General features: G+C 48.9%; 3 protein-coding genes across 11 annotated transcripts in view; all 3 read left to right on the top strand.

Moving 5' to 3' along the window:
* The window catches only part of DLGAP3 (DLG associated protein 3), a 68,333-nt gene extending 62,755 nt beyond the window's left edge, over positions 1 to 5,578 (top strand). For all 7 annotated transcript variants that reach the window (XM_078331150.1, XM_078331149.1, XM_035250739.3 and 4 more), the window contains one exon: positions 620 to 5,578. In XM_078331150.1, coding sequence (XP_078187276.1) covers positions 620 to 838 — 219 coding nt within the window. In that variant the 3' untranslated portion in view covers positions 839 to 5,578. The remainder of the gene's footprint in view (positions 1 to 619) is intronic.
* Positions 5,579 to 7,205: 1,627 nt separating this feature from the next.
* SMIM12 (small integral membrane protein 12) lies at positions 7,206 to 11,617 on the top strand. 3 transcript variants are annotated; one of them, XM_078331152.1, is made up of 4 exons: positions 7,206 to 7,308; positions 8,881 to 8,953; positions 10,179 to 10,253; positions 10,679 to 11,617. In XM_078331152.1, the coding sequence occupies exon 4, from the start codon at positions 10,684 to 10,686 to the stop codon at positions 10,960 to 10,962; it is 279 nt and encodes a 92-aa protein (XP_078187278.1). In that variant the 5' UTR covers positions 7,206 to 7,308; positions 8,881 to 8,953; positions 10,179 to 10,253; positions 10,679 to 10,683; the 3' UTR covers positions 10,963 to 11,617. The 3 variants fall into 3 exon arrangements, with proteins under 3 accessions (XP_078187278.1, XP_035164555.1, XP_035164556.1); XM_035308664.3 differs by lacking the exon at positions 8,881 to 8,953; XM_035308665.3 differs by lacking the exons at positions 8,881 to 8,953; positions 10,179 to 10,253.
* Positions 10,963 to 11,617, top strand: LOC103794354 (uncharacterized; the record flags this gene model as incomplete). Its single annotated transcript, XM_009000864.5, has 1 exon — positions 10,963 to 11,617. A coding segment is annotated over one exon (582 nt), but the record flags the coding sequence as incomplete, so codon positions are not given.
* Positions 11,618 to 20,336: the final 8,719 nt, after the last annotated feature.

The raw sequence follows: 20,336 nt of genomic DNA, 5'->3' as shown, positions 1-20,336 counted from the left end.
AGGACCCATGGCAGTAAGGGCAGCTTGGTCAGGTGATAGGTAACCATCCCCTTCCAGAGTGACCACGCTCGCGGCCACTGCCACCTGCTTGGCCCCAGTGCTCATCACTGCTTGTGCTGAACCCCAAGGCTTCCTCAGCTGGGGCACGGCTGCCGCTGGAGAGCAAAAGTAGACTTTACACAAGGACAGACTGTCCTCAGTTCGGGCCTAGGCATCGAGGGCAGAACCTTGAGGGTCCCCTCAGCCGCCAGGTCGCTGGACTTTGCGATATGGCCCAGAGGCCTGGAATATGCACCCTCCTGGCGTATCCTGGGTTGGGAAACGCCCTTCTTGGGACCTGGAGTGAAAACCCCCCTTTGATGCAAGCTGTTGAGAATGGCGCCACCAGGGAGCGCTCGAACGCGCCGCGCTTTGGTGGAAAACGTGGGGATTTGACCTTGTCGTAACAGGCGCACCTGGGGCTTCGGGTCACGGGATCCGATGCTGAGCGCCATCGCGTTCGGAGCCCCGCGGTTGTCAGCGCTCCGAGTGCGGGGGGCCGCGGGGGCGGGCACCGGGGTGCGGGGTGGTAAGGCACCCCGGCTCAGCGCCGGGCTCAGCGCCGTCCTCTGCCCCGCAGGAGGAGAAGAAGGTCCCTCCGCCGATACCAAAGAAGCCCCTGCGGGGCCGGGGCGTGCCGGTGAAGGAGCGCTCCCTGGACTCCGTGGACAGGCAGCGGCAGGAAGCGCGCAAGCGGCTCCTGGCGGCCAAGCGCGCTGCTTCCTTCCGCCACAGCTCGGCCACCGAGAGTGCCGACAGCATCGAGATCTACATCCCCGAGGCCCAGACCAGGCTGTGACCGGTCCGGCCCGCCCAGCCCGGCCCGGGCCCGCGGTTCTCCACCCGTACTGTACACCCAGCGTCGAGGTCACTGTGAACGCGGGCCGCCCCCGAGCGCCCGCCCCACCGGCACCGCACGCCCCGGCCCCCGGGCCCGTCACACTCTCGTGGGTTTTTTACCTTCCTGACCCCACGCGAAGGCGCCCAGGCTGGGCAGGGGGCCGTGCCTCTCCGCCCTGCGCCCCTCACCTGGATTCCCCCGCCCACCTGGTCCGACGCTTTGTCCCCACCTTCTCCCCATGGGCACCATCTCTGCCATTCTTTCCCCCCACGGGCCAGGCCGGGCCGGGTCCCCCATCTGGGCTCTGCGTTCCCCCCACCCCGCGGGGCTGGGCTTCGTGGGGATCAAGCTTCGTGGCTTTTTATGAAGAATCCCGAACCCTGCCTAGGAGCCTGCCCCACCCTCCCAGGGGCTCCATCCTCAGCCCTCAGCCCACCGGGCCCAGGGACCACAGTGGCTGGACCAACCCAGGACCAGGGCGCCTGGGCCTCTCCCCTTTCCCAGCGGCTGGGGAGGGGAGATGGGGGCTTCCCCTCACCACACCTGTGGCTGTTCCCTCACCCCCTTGAGTATCCCAGGAAAAATAAAACGGCAGAACTGCACTCGAGCCAGCTGCTCTCTCCAGAAGAGGCCACCTCCGTCCCGTGTGTGGGAGGACGGGGGTGAAGGGAGAAGGGGCCAGGAGCCCACTCTCTTGGTTTGGAGACAGCAGGGGTTGCCTGGGCTCCTCCCAGGGATGGGCCAGCTGGTGGAAAGGAGATTCGGCCCCTGGTGCCCACAGTAAGAACCTGGACCCTCCTGCAAGGGCCCAGGTAGGGTGAAGAGGGGGAGGATGTCTATCTTCCTGCTCTCCCTGTTTTGGTGTTTTCCATTCTGCCTCCCAGTCCCCAGGGGTCCCCCCCAGAGAGGGAAGCCTGGAGCTCGCTCAGCACACAGCATGTGCTCAATAAACTGGGGGTGTGGTTATTGTTAGGTATTGACAAATACTGGTTTCCCTTCCCCTAGGGGCACAGTGTTCCTTCTGCTCCAGTCATTACTGATCAGCAGAAAAACTTCAGGCCTGCCACATTTTCTGATGCCTCCTATGGGTGGGCACCTTGGTGGGGGATGGCGTGGGGGAGCAGGAAGTACAAAGAACCAAGCTCTCCTGGGAAGCCAAATGGCAACCAGAACCTAGTATCGATGGCTTTATTGAGTGGTCAGTGCGGGTCAGGCAAGGGGTGAGTGCTTTACATGAATGTGGCTGGTCCTTACAACAGATGAGAAAGCCAAAGCTCAGGGCAGGTTACATGACCTGTCCGAGGTCAAATGCCAAATCATGAGATTTTAGCTCTGCAGCCTTCTTAGATCAGAGAGGCTGATGGCAGTCTCCACCCAGAATGCCCCTTTCCACTCCTTGAGCAGTCCTTTGGGTTGGTGTGTCACCTCCAGGCAGGAGGAAAAGCCTTCAGTATTGGCTACTTTTCTGGGCCACACTGGATCAGCTAATTCTTCTCATTTGTTTATGTGGCACACACCACAGGGATAGCCCTGAACAAGATGTAGTTTCTACCCTTAATGGAGCTTAGTATGGTGGTATGGGAAAAACAGACAAGTAAGCAGGCAGTTAAAATACAGGAGTGAGTGCCAGAAAGATGATGAGAGGTTAGCAGCTGGAGGAGGGCCAGGGCTGGGAAGAATGTTCCAAGATCAGGGAACAGCTGTGCAAAGGCCTGGAGGACGAAGAGACATTGGGAGCACAGAGACTTGATGATATCAGTGTTTGGGTCTCATTGAGGAGGGTGGCCTGGGTCTTGTGGGCTGTAGGGAGCCAGAGGAGGGTTTTGAACAGAAGAGTGGCATGAATGATTTATAGACTGGTTTCGTAGATGACTTCTGAAAAGCAAGAGATGGTTCACATACACACTCATGTGAGCCTGGAAGGTGAGGAGGGCTCTAATGGGATCTGAATTCCCAAAAGTAATCAGTTTGGAGCTGATCTCATACAGACTCCTGAGCCTGGTCCAAGACTTAGTGAATAGACTCTGCCCTCCAATAAGTTTTTAACAAGTGCTCCACAGGATTCTGAGCAGCCAGGTTTGGGAAGACTTAAATTGGATGACTGTCCAAAAGTCTCCGATAGAAGTAAACTGGGTCAGTTTCCTTTGCTAAGATTGTTTTATCATCTCTAAAATTGGGACATGGGTGAGGTTTGAACTCAGAGCAATGCTATAAAACAGGTATTGTTATCACCCCCATTTACAGATGAGGAAACTGGGGCTTGGAGAGGTTTAAACAGCTTACCTCAAACCATGAAGCCAGGAAGTGGCTGAGTCTGAGTTTAATCCTTTACATTATACAGCATTTTATGGGTCTATGACTTTTCTCAGAAACAGCTAGGTTTCCCAGGATTGTGAGGTATACGGGAGAGGGCACAAAGGAACAGGTCAGCATCTGCAACTCTGTGGTTATCCTGCTGCAGACATGATGTCCAAAATCTCCCCAGCTGGGGCTGGTGTGGATGAGTCTCCTTTGGTTTTTGTGGCCTAGGTAGTTATGCTGAGCCCCGTAGGTAAGTTGAAGATTAGATCCAGTCCTTTTGCTTGAGTTGCTTACAGTCTGGCCATGGCCAGGCACATAAACAGAAAGTTATGGTGCAAAGGGAGGCCTGCTCTCCCAGAAGGACTGAGGGATTGAGAGGAGAGAGCCTCCAGCAACCAGGGTGTCTTAATCTATTTCGTGCTGCTATAATAGAATACCACAGAGTGGGTAACTTATAATAAACAGGTATTTATTGGCTCACAGTTCTGGGGGCTGGGAAATTCAATGTCATGGTGCTGGCATCTTTTGAGGGCCTTCTTGCTATGTCATCCCATGGCAGAAGTTGAGCAGGCAAGAGAGGGAGTTGAACTTGCCCTTGTATAAGGGCATTAATTCCACCCTTGAGAGTGCAGCCCTCATGGCCTAATAACCTCGTAAAGGTCTCACTTCTTAATACTTACAATGACAAATTTCGGCAGAAGTTTTGGAGGGTACAACCATAGCACAGGTAGTCTGGGAAAGCTTTCTGCCTTCTGAACTGGATCTTGCAGGATGAATTAGCATTTTGCAGTCAAGGAAGAGAAGGGAGAAATTCATTTCTGGCCAAGGGACCAGCCTGGGCAAAGCCATGGAAGCACATGTGTGTTGGGAGTGAAAGCATAGGCTGGAGAGGGTGGCAGGTGATGGTGGCTGTAGAGGACGTGGAGGAGATATGGCCAGAAGGGACCCATAGAGAGTTGGTGATTGGGGGCTAAGATGGAGACCTCATAGTTTTATTTGAAAGATAAAACTATGATAAACAGAATGGAAATGAACTGGCAGGGGCAACAAGACGGCAGGGAGACCATTGAGGGAGCTGCTAAAGTGGTCCAGCTAAGAGAGAATGATGTTGACTTTAAGGGAAATTTAGGAGGCATAGGTGCCGTAAGCTGGATCTGGGGAATAATGCAAAGATGGGACGCCTTGAAGGTGTCACTCAGATGTCTGGCTTAATGAATGAGTAAAGCCACGAATGGACATAGGACATTACAGAAGGAGCAATACAGTTTGGAAATACTTAACATGTCAATAACCATTTACTGAGCACTGAGAAGGTGCAAACTACTATGCCAAGCACTTTATACATGTTTAGATTGATTTAATACAGCAACCCTAGGGGCGGGTTCTATTATTGTCTTTTTTTTAAAACAAAGAGTGTAAATAGCTTTTCTGAGATTAGCAGACAAGAGTCAGGATTCGAACCCATGGCTATCTGATTTCTAAGTCTTTGCTCCTGAGCCCCTCAGCACTTCTGCTTGAGGGAACCACTAGCCATGACTCAAGACTCAGCTCAAGGCCTGGTTCCTCTAGGGAGCCTTCCTTGAACCTTCCTGGCCGGGCTGAAGATCCTCTTCTGTGCTGCGTGTGTATACTTCTGTCATCACATTTCTTACACTCTGTTGACATTTTGTAGACCCATCTGTTTCTTTAGTCAGAGAACTCCAGAGGCAGGTTGGTCCCAGTCATTTTTGCATCCCCAATGCCTGGCACATGATTGGCTGACTGGATGCCAGTTCCTCTGGGCAGTTCTGTTCCCTTCTCTCCACATATTCAATTAGTGAACAGGTTCTGCTAACAACGGTCTCCTAAATATTTCTTTGTACTGTTGGGGCTCGGAAAGCAATACCCCAAAGACTGGGGCTTTGACATGCCGAGAGGCCTTCGAAGCTGCCGCAGAATCAAGGTCCCTCTAATCTTGTTATCCAAGTACAGGGAGGGACTCTCTGGAGTTTCCTAATCTGATCAAGAAAACTTCTTTCCAAAAGAAACAAAATTGCCTTCCTCCCCTCTCCGAAATCTCATCTATCTCTGAAAAGAAGACTGAGGAGGGCAACCACACCTGGATGGATTTTTTACAAGATGATGCCTGCTTCTCGGGCTCATTCAAATTCTAAAGAGAATCATTTACAAATGAATTTCTGTCCGTTTTTTTTCTGCTCTAAGAATCACTTAGGGCCCTCAAAAGAATTGTCTATATTCTCTGTCTCTCCCCTTCCCCTGTGAAAAAGGGTGTATAATCTTCTGTACCCCATTGGATTATTGGGTAACCATTCTCCTGTGACCCTTCCCTTCCCGGCCACCCCACCCCCCGTGCTATGCACGTTAAAATAAAATTTTGTATGTCTTTTCTCCTATTAATCTGCCTTTTGTCAGTTGATTTTCATTGAACCTTGGCCCGTACAATAATGTTCCCTTTTCTCTGTCTTCGCTCCCAGAGCTTAGCTTTGAGCTCTTTAAGATAACAGAGGATGGGTATCTAATGTGATAAGCAGTCTATATATGAGGCTTCCTATGAAGGTCACCCTTAAGCTTGAAAATTGTGCCAGAGCACAGTTTGGCATAGTAAAGAAAGGTGGGAAGGGCACTTCTTGGCCAGGCATGATGGCTCACGCCTGTAATCCCAGCATGCTGGGAGGCTGAGGCAGGCAGATTGCTTGAGTTTGAGACCAGCCTGGCAACATGATAAAACCCGGTCTCTACAAAAAGTACAAAAATTAGCCGGGCCTGGTGATGTGCATCTGTGGTCCCAGTTACTCGGAAGGCTGAAGTGGGAGTCACTTGAGTGCAGGAGGTCGAGGCTGCGGTAAGCTATGATTGTGCCACTGCACTCCAGCCTGGGCAACAGAGCAAGATCCTGTAAAAAAAAAAAAAAAAAAAAGGTGGGAAGGACACTTTAGGTAGATGAAAAAGCATCAGGAAGGCGCTGAGGTGTGAAACAGTATGGCCTGCTAGGTTTAGTATGTGCTAGTAAAATAAATACGCAGGCTGATATTCGTGGGATGAGGGTGGGAAGGGCCTTCCCTGTGGGGCATTAAGAAGCTTTAGCTTTGGGACTTTTCTGTATATGATTAAATTGATGTCTATGTAGGGTACAGAGGGGACACAGAGGAGGAAGTGAATACCTGAACTCGAGAGGTCATGTAAGACTTAGGTTTTACTATATTTCAATTATTTTTAGACTAACAATAGCCACGTTTAGTTTCCTGCTGGCTGTGTGCCTGGCACAGTACTTTACAAATATTATGTTATCTAACCCTCACATCATCCCTGCGAAATGGATCTTATTACCTCTACACAGAAGGGGAAGCCTCAGACAGTTTAATAATATTCCCAAGATCACTAGCAAGCTAGCCCAGATCCCAAGAGGTCTTAAAGGACCAAATTATACTCTCCTAAAAAGAGCTTCTTGGCCGGGTGCAGTGGCTCACACCTGTAATCCCAGCACTTTGGGAGACCGAGGTGGGTGGCTCACAGGATCAAGATATCGAGACTATCCTGGCCAACATGGTGAAAACCCATCTCTACTAAAAATACAAAAATTAGCTGGGCGTGGTGGCGTGCGCCTGTAGTCCCAGCTACTCGGGAGGCTGAGGCAGGAGAACTTCTTGAACCCTGGAGGCAGAGGTTGCAGTGAGCTGCGATCGCGCCACTGCACTCCAGCCTGGACCACAGAGCGAGACTCCGTTTCAAAAAAAACAGCTTCTTGAGGACAGGGACCACGTCTTTTGTTTTTGTGTGCCCAGACCTAGGTCTTAGAAGACGCCTAGTACACATCAGTTGAAAAAAATAACTGGATTATCTTTCACTTTTTCCACGCAGAAAGCACGTGGCAACATCACTGAGAAGCCTCCACGCCACCAGGGGGCGCAAAGTTCATCTCAGCGCAGCGAGGTCCGGTTGCGGACGCCTAGCTTCCTTCCGTTCTTTGGCTAAAGTTCAGCCAATCCCTGCTCTCCGAGAGGGCCGGCGGCCAGTGGGCAGGGTCACAGGGCAAGGTCCCGCGGGCCGCTGGGAGCGGCGGCTTCCTTGCTCCCGGCGAGCGGGCGGAGAGCTGGGGGCTGCACTGAGGAGTGTGGGCTGGGCCGCAGGTGAGCGCGCGGTCCCGGCGAGCAGGTCCTGTCAGCCCAGGCCCGTAACCTCTGAGTTATTGGAGGAGTGATCTCTAGGGTCCACCCCGGTCCTGGCCAAGCCTGACGACTCCCTGTTTTGCGGGTGTTCTGGTACCAAGTCCCGGAGCCCAGCTGGCCCTCTGCAGACAGGGCTTCTCGGCACCTCAATGAGGACGGATGTTGATGAGGCCATGAATGACGTGGGCTAGGGGCAGGGGACTGGCAGCCCCAGAGAAGGGAGAAGGGTAGGCAGTTGGACCCTGACCTCATTGGCGCTCCCATCCCAGGAGTGCGCTCGAGTGACTGTCAGGGTTAATTCTTCCGGCATCTCAGGCCTCCTCTGTCCTTGTTAGCAGTTCTTTAATGTGGGACGACGGTTCTGGCCTCGTCGGGCCTCCGGTCACCCAACTGGGGCAGGTTTCCCAGCAACCCAGTTGACCTTTACTGGATGCTTTTGGCAGACTTCCTCCATGCCGGGCTGGAGATATGCGTCACAGTATTTTTCACTTTTGTCTCTTTCATTGTGATACCCTGGGGATGACTATGATGGAGTCTCTAGGTTTTTGTAATCAGCAAAATCATGTTATGTCCCTGCCACCTTTTGGGGGAGTGGGTGGAGGATGTTGTGATTTTACACTAGGGAGTTGTTTGGACTGTCATTCATTTGTTCAACAGACCCTTTTTGGGCACTCTGCCAGACATGGTAGGAGAGGTGCGGGGGTGGACAGGGCACAGTGGGGTCAGACAGACACGGTTCTTGTCCTTTTGGAGCTTAAAGTGTCTTGAGAAATGCAGACAGGTTAGTTTGAGTCAGCACCGTGCCTGCCACAGAGCAAGTGGTTATAAGGGTTGAATAAAGGAATTAATTGACTTATTTGGGAGTGATAGAATGTGAGCAGGCCTGTAAAGAGCGACGTTATGCTGCCTGTGAGAGATAATTGTGAACTCATGCTCGATACGTTTTAAGACAAATTTGAAAATCTGAATGGACAATTGCTATTTAGGGAAAGCATTTACGTATACAGAGGACTTGCTTTAAAGGTGGGAAATAAAATGGAGAAGTATGAGGTTTGGGATTCTTTAGAGGTGCCTCTTGTAACTACTACTATATCTCAGAATTTCACCTGAGTATAATCTTAGAGTCTTGGAAAAAGGAGCTCTTCTAGGTAATGAAATGCCAGGCTGATGGGAAGAAACTGTAGGAAGCTCTCCCTAAGTCCAGGATTTGGACAGAAACCATATACCTCTGCAGTGTGTTCTTCCCACTAGAAAGAGTGTAGGCTTTTAAGTTGGAGAGGCCTGGGTTCAAAATCAGTGGCTCTATCCCTTCTAGTGATCTTGGGTAAGTGCCCCAAAAATGTCTGTGAGCCTTTGTGGCTTAACAAGAGTCTGGCCTAATAATTCCTAAATCATAGAGGTGTTATGAGGATCAGAGGATGATTAGTGTGTAAATTGTCATCATAGCACCTGGTGCTAAGACAATAAGGAGGGGAATCTTGGAGCTGCTGCAGTTTGTTTTTTTTTTAATTTCATGATACTTCCTTATTCCAGGGGTCCTCAACCCCCTGGGGCACAGACTAGTGGTGGTCTTCTGCCCATTAGGAACTGGACTGCACAGCAGGAGGTGAGCGTTGAGCAGTGGATGAGCTGGGAAGCATTACCGCCCGAACTTCATCTTCTGTTAAATCAGCAGCAGCATTATAGTCTCACAGGAGTGCAAACCCTATTGTGAACTGCACATGTGAAGACTAGGTTGCCTGCTTCTTATGAGAATCTAATGCCTGATGATCTGAGCTGGAACAGTTTCATCCCAAAACCATCCCTCTCCACCTCTCGTCTATGGAAAATGTGTCTTCCATTAAACCGGTCCCTGATGCCAAATAGGTTGGGGACCGCTGCCTTATAGTGTTAGGTCCAGAGAACACTGGGATTCCTTCAAAAAACCAAAGACAGCGAGAGTCATCTTATCCTTGGTGAGGTTTTGATTGTTTACTTTAGATTGGAGATAGCAGTGTTGGAGAAATACCTACTAGGGCATCAGATAGAAAGATTTTTTTAGTTGATACTTTTGGGCAAGTTACTTAACCTTCTGATAGTGGGTTAAATATCTACCTCACGTGGTGGACATGAGGATTAAGAGAGAGAGTGTATATGAAGCACCTATCCCAAGGCTTAGCATGTAATAAGTGCTCAATAAATGGCAGCTGTGTTATAACTGTCAATGAGCTTTGATAATTGATAATAATAGTAATAATCATTTCAGCCTGAATAGTCATTAGAGTGACCCAATTTGTGTGTTTTTACATGACTTCGGTGTTGGCCTACTTCATTTCAGGAGGCCCTGAGGCAGTTCACTCTGTCCCCCTCAACTGTACATGGCTTGTACAGTGGTTTTTGCAGAAAATCTTTGAGTCTTATGTTGTCCAGAGTATGTGTAATGATTTGTGGTATTTTCAGGAGCTTTTTATGTCAATATGAGGGTATGGGTTTGGTTGAAGGTGGGAGTTTTTTTTCCCTTGAGACAGAGTCTCATTCTGTCACCCAGGCTGGAGTGTAGTGGCATGATCTCAGCTCATTGCAACCTCCGCCTCGCAGGTTCAAGCAATTCTCCTGCCTCAGCCCCCTGAGTAATAGGGATTATAAGCCTCCTAAAGTTCTGGGATTACAGGTGTGAGCCACTGTCTTGAGCCAAGATAGGATATTTTGAAAGCGGTTTAGTTAGCCAGATTTGTAAAGTATAGGTTTGTCTCATTGTTGGAAAAGCCAGGTTCAGAATAGGATAAAACTGTTATCTGTTTACCTAAAATCCAGGATAATTAGGTAATGCATTATGGATTTGACTGTTTCAGTATACTCCTTATGCTTTATATGTGGAAAAGGAACTACACTTCATATCGTGGAGCCAGGAGATTCATCGTAGCCAGGTGTGTCATGGGGAAAAGGTGGCTGGCTGCACTCATGGAGAAACTTCACAGAGCAGAGGAAGGCTGCTTTTCCCTGTCTTGAAATGCTGGCAAACTAGAGGGAGGGCCTGGGGTCAGCTATAGACTTGAAGCCCTATTAGGTAAGGCTCAGAGGTCCCCTTGTGAGGAACATTGTCTTATATTGGTGCACATGAGTCAAAGAGTACAGTCAGTAAAATGGAGATTCTTCCTTCTTCCTTAAGAAGGGAATCTTTTGAAATTTCCTAGATTATTTCAGGGACCCACCTCTTGCATTGCTCTGCACAGGGCTGGGCGCTCAGTAAATTGGGCCAGGCTGCCTGGTGAGTGGAGAGCCCCAGTAGGTTGCTCTTATTGGTGGGAGAGGATGCTGGGTTCTCTCTAATGCACCTTGTGCTCTTCTGCAGATGTCATGTGGCCTGTGTTTTGGACCGTGGTTCGTACCTATGCTCCCTATGTCACATTCCCTGTCGCCTTCATGGTTGGGGCTGTGGGCTACCACCTGGAATGGTTCATCAGGGGCAAGGACCCCCAGCCTGTGGAGGAGGAAAAGAGCATCTCAGAGCGCCGGGAGGATCGCAAGCTGGATGAGCTTCTAGGCAAGGACCACACCCAGGTGGTGAGCCTTAAGGACAAGCTAGAATTTGCCCCGAAAGCTGTGCTGAACAGAAACCGCCCAGAGAAGAATTAATGGAGGACACAGGGCCCTGTGGTCCTACTGTGGCCAGTGACTAGTCCTGCTACCATGTCCACCCAGCCCCAGAACCCACATCTGATTGGCTTTGTTGCTTATTCTGGCCCCTCCCACACCACACAGCCATACAAGTACTGGCTGCTCCTTGATGGCCAGGCAGACCCAGCAGCCGCTGAGGGGCCAGTGAAGAGGAAAGCCGCATCTGTTGTGTGGTGGCCACAATCACTCGGGCGTCTGAGTTTACTGGTGCACTGCTGGGAGGAGAGTTATGAGATGACTGTTGGCTATCAGTCTCCGTGGGCAGGTGGCTTGGCCTTGAGTGGGAATGGCTGGGATTTGGGTGTTGCCTTTAGGAGGGATACCTGCATGTCTTGTTCCAGTCTGCACTGGGAAGAATTCAAATATGCACCTGGCTCCCTTCACTATTTTGCCCTATCCTTTGTGCTCATTCTTACTGAAATCTGTCTTGTCAGCTCAGGAATGGGAATCCCCAGGGAAGGAAAGCATTTTTTTGTTCTGGGAAGCCCAGACTGTTCACTTTGGGGCAGGGCCAAACATGTGCCTGGTGAATTTGCTTGAAAACCATCACTGTCTTCTACCCCCATCACTGTATAGTGCAAAACTTGATTAAAGTGGTATCTGAGAACCATAATGATCGAATCCTATCATCCACATGGTATTTGGGGGTCTTAGGAGTCAGGCAAGTACAGGCATTGTACAGGAAAACATTGGTACTAAAGGGTGCCAAGGAGCCCTGGAAACTGCTTTACTAGGATGGTTGCACTGAATCCTGGAGGCACAAATTCCCAAGAACCTTTTACCATCATTACTATTGACTGTAGCACCTTCAAGTCTAAATGGAAGTAGACCACACACACACACACACACACACGCACAATTTTCCCTATAAAAGTATTATACGCACATTCAGGAAAATTTGGTAGGGATTTTAAAAAGGTCACCCATGTTCTCAGCTCTTTCATAACCACCTGTTAACATTCTGTTGTCTTTTACTAATTCTCTGCATAGGTTTTAAAGATAGTTATCACTCCTGTACATTTAGTTTTGTATACGTTTCTTATATACTATTACAATTTTTCCATTTTGTATGATCATCATAATTGGGTTTTTGGAGATGGGGTCTCTATCACACAGGCTTGAGTGCAGTACAATCACAGCTCAGTGCAACCTTGACCTCCTGGGCTCAAGCAGCCCTCCCACCTCAGCCTCCCAAGTAGCTGGGACTACAGGAGCATGCCGCCATGCCCAGCTAATTTAAAAATTTTTTTGGTTGAACCAGGTCTCAATATGTTGCCCAGGCTGGTCTCAAATTCCTGGGCTCAAGTGATCCTCTGGCCTTGGTTGGTCTGTGATTTGTATATATATATATATATATATATATTTTTATATATATATATTTTTTTTTTTGAGACACAGTCTCAGTCTGTCACCCAGGCTGGAGTGTAGTGGCATGGTCTTGGCTCACTGCAACCTCTGCCTTCTGGGTTCAAGTGATTCTCCCACCTCAGCTCCCTGAGTAGCTGGGAACACAGACATAAGCCATTATGCCCAGCTAATTTTTGTGTTTTTAGTAGAGATGGGGTTTCATCATGTTGGCTAGGCTGGTCTCGAACTCCTGACCTCAAGTGATCTGTCCGCCTTGGCCTCCCAAAGGGCTGGGATTACAAGTGTGAGGCACTGTGCCTGGTGGCCTGTAGTTGTTTTTAATAGCAACATAATTGTCTGTCAAGTGGGAGTATGGCATAAGTTTATCCTGGACAATTTCCGTATTGCTGGACATTTGAATTGTTTCTGGTCATTCACTCCTTTAGACACTGCAACAAATATATAAAGCTTTTTTTCTGCATTTTGGAATAGTAAAAATAGCAAATGTCATTTTGGATGAAATAGGATGAATGAGCAGTTTTGAGGATCTCATGCATAATACCAAATGTCTTTCCTAAAGGGTTCTAGGAGTTTCTACTAAATGTTGACATGTAAGATGTTGCTGGTGAGGCTGTGAGGGGAGTAAAAGCAGAGGTTAGCAAGAAGCATAAGAAGCTGTTGCCTCTTGAAGCCAACTGACGTTTAACTTAAGTGAGTAAAGGGCAGTACTGAGCATTTCATGAAGAATGAATCTGTCTCTAAAAGGGAATGGGAATTGGCCCTACTTCTTATCTCAGGCTCTCTCTCCTGAGGCCTGATGGTGTTCACAGGTGGGTGAAGGTGGAGTTCCTGAACAGTTAGAGGTGCCAGCTGTGGAGAGGTGCCAGCTGGAGGTGCCTTCCTGCAAGGTGGTGGCCTGAGAGGAGGGAGCAGGTTGAGTCGTTGGCTTCTAGGTCACTGAGGCCTAGTGGGAATGTGGAAGTGAGCTGCTGTTGCTTCCCAGGGAAAAAATCTGATAGGGAGCTTAGGGAGTGACTGTCAGCTACCCAAGTAAGGGGACTTCTGGTTCTGGCTGATGAGCAGGCCTCATCGGCACACTAGTGCTGCCACCCTGTTGCATCCCGGGCATTACTAAGCCTGTGGTCACTTTCCTGGGCTAAACCTAACGCTGGTGCTGGCAATGTCAGGTGACAAATGAGCCAGCACGCTGGCAGTTAGAAAGCAAAGACCTGCCAAAAGGGGGCAGTGGTGACTCACCTTTTAATCTGTGCTGCTCATGCAGTGGTACCAGATTTTGAATTTTTCAAAAAGACGTTCTAAGATGTTCTAAGAGCTCCAGAGGGGGTACAAAATTAAAAGATGCTAGAAATTCAGGGTTTTTTGGTATGTGTAACCTTCTGATTTTTAAGTGTTGATAATTCATTATGAAAAATTCTAAGCATGCTAACATACCCATGGGGTTAATTTGACCCAGTGGCTGCCAATTAGTGACCTCTCAAACTGCCCCCTCCCTCTGATTACACCTAAGAAGAATACTTTTTTTTTTTTTTCAGTCTAACAACTTTTGACAAATACTAGATCCCAGAATTGGTTTCCCTCAAAACACTTTTGGGCATCCTGAACAAAGGCAGCTTAATATCAACCTAAGAAAAACATGAGGATGGAAAGCCTACAGAAACAATACCAAACAAATTTTCCCACTGACATTTTTGGGTTTTTCAGATCTTTTAGGATATCCCTGTCACCACCCGTTGGCCTCCTCTCAGTGTCAGGTCGAGAGAGCCCTATCTTTGGAAATCCAGGTGGCACTTCACTTTGGTTGTGCCCCCTTCCAAGGGCACATCCTCACTGAATTTCTTCCTCTAGCAAATCTATTAATACTCTCAGCTAGGTCTTTCTTTCCCACAGCCTGGCTGAGATCAGCAGTTGCAGTCACTGTAAGATAGTATATGCGTGCTTCTTGCCTCTGCTCAGGTGACATTAGGTAGCAAGGTTTATGTGGATGCAGGTATGACAGGTGAGGGTTGCTGGGATGAACCAAGGTGCAGGCCGGTTTTCTCCCATGCTTACTGATTCACCTTGGAGGCGTTTGACCCTCTTTTGACTGGCCTTCCAGTCACAGTTCGCTGAAACACATGAGTAAGTGGACGTGCTTGGGGCTTTTTGCTGCCTCCCTCCCCGGTCTCTTCCCAGCCCTGTGATGGTGGTGGCTTTAGCGTGGGGTTATCCTGTCTGAGCACGGCAGGAATCACTTCTCTCCCTGCAGCGGCTCAGTGTCTGGTGCTTTTCCACTCTCTCTAGACCCTTTCCTGTGCCTGTTGCTGTGTTAGCACAAGTTGGCTGGGCAGGTGCCAGAACAAGCCTGCCAGGGAGCCTTTTGACTTTTGTCAGCTCCCCAGGGCTCCAGGCTGGTGGGACTGTTGGCAAGTGAAACATCATGGAATTAGCCTTGCAGGAGTCTGGGTTGGGAGCCAGGCAGTGAAAATGAAAAAGTCCCTCTGTCTTGCCTCACTTTTCCTTTTCCACTTTGCTTTAGGTCTCTAAGTACTTGTAGGGTGGGGAGCCAGGGCAGTGTAGCAGAGGGAATGTAAAGTGGACTCTGGAGTCTGGCAGATTTGAGTTATGAATACTGCCTTAACCGCCAACTGGATGACCTTGGGGAAGTCACTTAGCCCTTCTGAACCTCAGTATCCTCACCTGTAACATAGGGATAAGAATTTTTGTTGGGTTGTTGTGAAGACTTGGTAATTATGTAAAGTTCTTAGTATAGAGACTATGCTAAGAACTTTACATACATTGTCACAGACTGTGATAAAACTTTACATACATTACCTCATCCTCACAATAATCAGTAGGTACTCAGTAGATGTTAGCAACTTTAATTTTATTGCAGGAAGAACCTACGTTTTCTGTAATAGTTGTAGGTATCCTTGTGATCCTGGTGAGGTGGGGATCTGAGGGAGAGAGCAGCCTTGGCTAAGGGACAACAGGGATCCTCAGACCTGGTGGTTGAGAGCGGCTTAGAAATATTTTATAGAAAGAACTGGCTTGTGTTAAGAACCAAGAAGCACAGGCTGCTCAGGAGATTGTAGGCTTCAGACCCGCATTACTCTGGTAGTTCCGGTAGTGCAGTCTGCAAAGTCAGAGGGAAGTAGATTGGCCAGAATGCCTAGGAGGTCACAGATCAGGAGAATGGGGAGAGGAAAGAGCCTTGGACTTGGAGGCAAGAGATCTGGGTGGTGACCTGGGGTATGCTGCTTCACCTCTCCTGGCCTTGGTTTCCCTGCAAAATGAGGAACGTGTTCCCTGCTGATAGTGTGAAAAGAGTGAGAAAACCCCTTTAGAGTGCTCTGAAAACATGCAAGCGCTAGGTATTACAGCCCAGTAAAACCTCCGTTTTATCTAGCTGGGATGGTGGCCAGTCTGAATAATAAAATACAAATAAATGTGCTATTATTTCTTTTCTGTACACAGCCTGTTTTAAAGTATCTGCTAAATAGAAGTCTTTAGGGGAATTAGTTTGAAGAGTAAGCAGTAATTAGTAACTGCTGTATCAGATTTCATCCTGTTCCAGCAGTGCCTCTGGTACCTAAAAAATGGTTTACTCTTTTTGAATTAAACTTGTTAATGTCAGTTATCTGTTGATCAGATCCTTTTTACATAGTACAGCAGTAAACCCTGGTTTTGTGTTTTGTTAAAAATACCAAATGGGCCCTTCTAATTATTCCTATTTAAAAAAAAATCTGTACTAGTGTAAAAATCTTAACAGCTTTTCCATCTAGAAGATTCCAGAGTCCTTAGCACCCTTATTTCCTCTCTCACTGCCCAGTTTCTTCACTTCCAGCCCCGCTCAGGTGTCCATTTCTCCTTCTCCGAGCCAAAGCTGCTAGTAATTTGGAGTAATTTGCATAACCATCTTGCCCAGCCCTCTTCTTTCATGGATTGTGGATGCTACAGAGTCTGTAGCACTTCAAGGTAATCTGTTTTTAAACCAAGCTCCTTGAGGCTCCCAACCCCATCCCTGGGCCCTTTTTGCTCTTTACTGCTTGTCTCTGCCTCCACCAATACAGTGGTCAGGGCATTTTGGTTCAAAGCTTTTGTAATGGAAAATTGTATATACTCGTCATATTCTAGCTTTTTGCAGTACACAATATTCTCTTCATGGGATTCTCCCTTGACACCACCACATCTCAGTTTTTTTTTCCAGTTCTCCTGCTCCTGCTCCCTCCTGTTCTAATGCAAGTATTCTTCCAGCTTCGTTCTTGCCTCTTTTCTTGCTGGATAGTCTTAGCCTCATCTTTGGCTTTACCCACTCCAGTGGTGATGACTTGATGACTCTCTGTGTATCTCTCTAGTTCTGAATTTCCCCCTAAATTCCAGATGATTATCCAAAACAGCATACCACCCATCTCTGTCTAGATTTACCATATAGTATAATGGTTAAAATGTGACCTGGGTTTGAAGCCTAACTCTGTAATCTAGTTGTGTGACTAGAGAAGTTATTTAAATTTTCTACATATCATCTGTAAAATGGGGCTAATTCCGCCTACTTCACAGAGTTGTGAAGATTGACACAATGTTTATAAGTTTATAAGACACCTAGTGCAGTACCTGTCATAGAGTTCCTTCCCTCTGTCCTGGTGATCAGATTGTTTTTGATCTTGCCCCTCCTCTGTCTTGTGGATTCCATCACCCATTCATGGTGACCACTTCTACATCTGAAATCCATCCTTTGCCTTACTCCCCTGCTTTTGGCCCTCTTCATTTTTTTTTTTTTTTTTTTTTTTTGAGACAGAGTCTCACTCTGCTGCCAGGCTTGAGTGCGGTGGTGTGATCTTGGCTCGCTGCAAACTCCACCTCCCGGGTTCAAGTGATTCTCCTTGCCTCAGCCTCCCAAGTAGCTGGGATTACAGGTGCATACCACCAGTCCTGGCTAATTTTTGTATTTTTAGTAGACATGGGGTTTCACTGTATTGGCTGGGATGGTCTTGATCTCTTGACCTCGTGATCTGTCCACCTTGCCCTCCCAAAGTGCTGGGATTATAGGCGTGAGCCACTGTGCTAGGCCGGTCCTCTTCATTTCTTGCCTAAGCTTTTGGTCTCTTCCTGAAAGTTCTCCCCATTTCTGCCAGCATTTTCTTTCTGAAGACCTTCCTGGCTCCTCACCTACAGGAAGCAAATGAAAGCTCCTTGCATGTCATGCAAGCTCTTTCACCGCTGTGCCCCAGCCACCTCCTTAGCTTCATCTCCCATTGTTCACCATGATAGAACTTAGTTTTTGCCACATCTTGAATATGTTATGCCCATTTAAACCTTGAGACCTCCATGTGCCCTACACATCATGCCTCCCTGGTGCTTCCCTCACTGGCTGCCTGGCAACTAGTGAATTCATAGTTACACTACGGGTTTAGCATGTGGGGCCACATCCAATCTTCCTAAGCACAGGTTGTCATTCCTGCTCTGCTTCTCTAGTCCTGTGTTCATTCTTCTACTGTTACAATGTTGTTGCAAGGCATTGGGATTGGTGTGTGTCTGTATCCCCCGTAGACTGTGAGTTCCTTGAGGGCAGGGACCAATTCTTACTCTGCCCCTTGCAGAGTGCCTCACATATGGTCATTTTCAATAAATGTTGGAAGAATTAAGAAGTCCTGGAGTGTGATTCTGGGATGGAGCAGGTACTGGGGCTGGGTGTGGGGACAGGTCCCTTAGAAAGATAGGGAGCAGGGTTGCCAGGTGTGTGCTTTGAGGTGCCGGGCAGCTTAGAGCTAATGGCAGCCGTGTTTTGCTACAGCATTGCCTTCCCCAAGGCTGGTAATGGGATAAATGAAAAGAAACTACTGGCTTAATTTTTTTCATGGGGCTTGGGGCTTCGGGCTTGGGCAGAGGGCTGCATTTCCCTCCAGGGTAGGACCTGGACCAGGATAGCCCATGATGAATTTGACCCTGATGACTCTGTAGTGGGGAACAATGTCCTCAGGAAAGCATTCAGGAAACCCTTCGTGTAGTAGTGATCAAAGCTCCGCAGCAGCTCAGCAGGGTGGATGGGAAAACTCCAAGGAATTCGGCAAGGCCCTGGGTCTGAGCCCAGGGAACCTCCTAATGCACTTACCAGGTGGAGCTCTCCCTCAGCCTCTTGGCAGACCCTTGGGCCAACCCCTTGGTATGAGGAATCCTGGGAAGGGGTGAGAATGGCTGCCTGGAGATCCTGTGGGAGCCACTCCTTCTGGAGTGTGTCTTTTATCTCCCTTTCTCCCTTCATGCCTTCCCTCCAGCCATGTGCCTAAGAGGGTGGGGTGGGCTGGCAGGTGAGGACTGTAAGCCTTGAAAATAGAGATGGGGAAGGCTCTGGTTTCCCCACCTCTTCAAGAAGCAGACTGTAAACTTTCTTGTATTTATATGAAACCCTCTTTCCACTTGTCTTTCATTCACAAGGAGTTCAAATAGAAGAGAGAAAATCACCGATTCTTCCTCTGCCCCTGCAGTGGGAAGTGGCTCACCCAAGATAATGGGATTCTTGGCAGAGCTGGCCCTGTGGCCGCCCCACGCCCCCTCCGTTTCCTGGCTTGCACCTTGTCATCATGCCAAACCAAGGTCAGCTTGTGGCCTGTGGTTTGATTGACTTGAGATGAAGGGAAACCTCCTTGGATACCTGCTGGCTGCAGGGTACAGACACAGCCCCTCCAGGTCAGTGGCTCATGTGACTTACCTCTGATGAAGGCTGCAACCTGCTTTTCCTGCCCCCTCCCAGTTTCATTTTCCAGCACACAGCCCAAAGATCAACTCTTGGGGTAGCTGTGCCCTTTTGATCCTCTCTAAGCTGTTTTCCCCACCTGTGGCAGGGTAGCAGGTCACAGTCTTTTCCACAGATGCGAGTCCTGTGTGTTTATAATTTGGTTGATTGATGACTAGGTGGATTGTTCAGCTGCTGTTGTCCCTAAAGCCCTGTCCTTGGCTGGCTTTTACCTAGCTGACATGTGCTGGAGCCTTAATAGGCTCAGAACCCCCAACACCTCCCACCCTGCAATCCGCTCTCCTCAAGGATCCCAGCTCTGGAGCTAGACTGCCCTCATTCAAGGCCCAGCACTGCCCCTTACAGCTGCAGGCCTTGGCAAGCTTCTTCTCAGTGTAGCTGTCTCCTGTGTTAAATGGGGCTAGTGTATTGCTTATAGGGTTATTGAGAGGATGACAGGAAAACATAGCAAAGCATCTGGAACAGCAGCTCAGGTATAGTTAGCACTAGGAACAGCTGGTTATTGTGATTAGGAGTATTTTTTCCATTCCATGCATTTAGCCACATGTTAAGACCCTGGTTTCTCTCTGGGCTCTAAGAGGGGACACCTGAGTATAGTGGGGAAATTGAGGCCCACAGTAACCCTGTGACTGATGGCTGGGGAACAGTGAGGGTCCCCTGATCCTCAGCCCTGAGGCCTGTTGGCTGTGCTGTTTGGTGCTTCTCTGCCCCTGTTTCACTGCCCCCCCCCCCCCCCCGAGTCCCCAGGGCCGTCCTGCACTGCCTTGGTGTCTTGCAGCAATCCCAAGCTGCACACAGCCTTGGTTGGCTCACTGACTGCCCTTCAGGCAGACAGAGATTTCTGGAGGAAGCTGGAGAAGCTGAGGGGACCCTGCCCAGGCTACTGTGGGTCTTGGGAGTGTGTATGGAGGAAGTGCCCCAGAATCTTCCTCATGATCCCCCAGACCAGACGGGACATGACTTAGCTTGTCAGGGCTGCCATAATGAAACAGCACAACGTGGCTCACCAACCAGAGACTTATTTTCTCACAGTTCTGGAGGCTGGAAGTCCCAGATCAAGGTGCCAGCTTGGTTGGGTTTTTCTGTAGCCTCTCTCTCTGGCTTGCAGGTGGGTACCCTTTTGCTGTCTCTTCACAAGGGCATCTCTCTGTGCCTGTGCACCCTAGTGTGTTCACACTTCCTCTTCTTTGTTTTTCAGATGGAGTTTCACTTTTGTTGCCTAGGCTGGAGTGCA

The sequence above is a fragment of the Callithrix jacchus genome, chromosome 7 (assembly GCF_049354715.1).
Source record: "Callithrix jacchus isolate 240 chromosome 7, calJac240_pri, whole genome shotgun sequence".
Classification (NCBI taxonomy): domain Eukaryota; kingdom Metazoa; phylum Chordata; class Mammalia; order Primates; family Cebidae; genus Callithrix; species Callithrix jacchus.
Note: the sequence above shows the minus strand (reverse complement) of the source record. Positions and strands in the feature narration are given on the sequence as shown.

Bases quoted from the DNA above. Each gene is read 5' to 3' on its own strand.
- SMIM12 (XM_035308665.3), top strand. From the start codon at position 10,684: ATGTGGCCTGTGTTTTGGACCGTGGTTCGTACCTATGCTCCCTATGTC.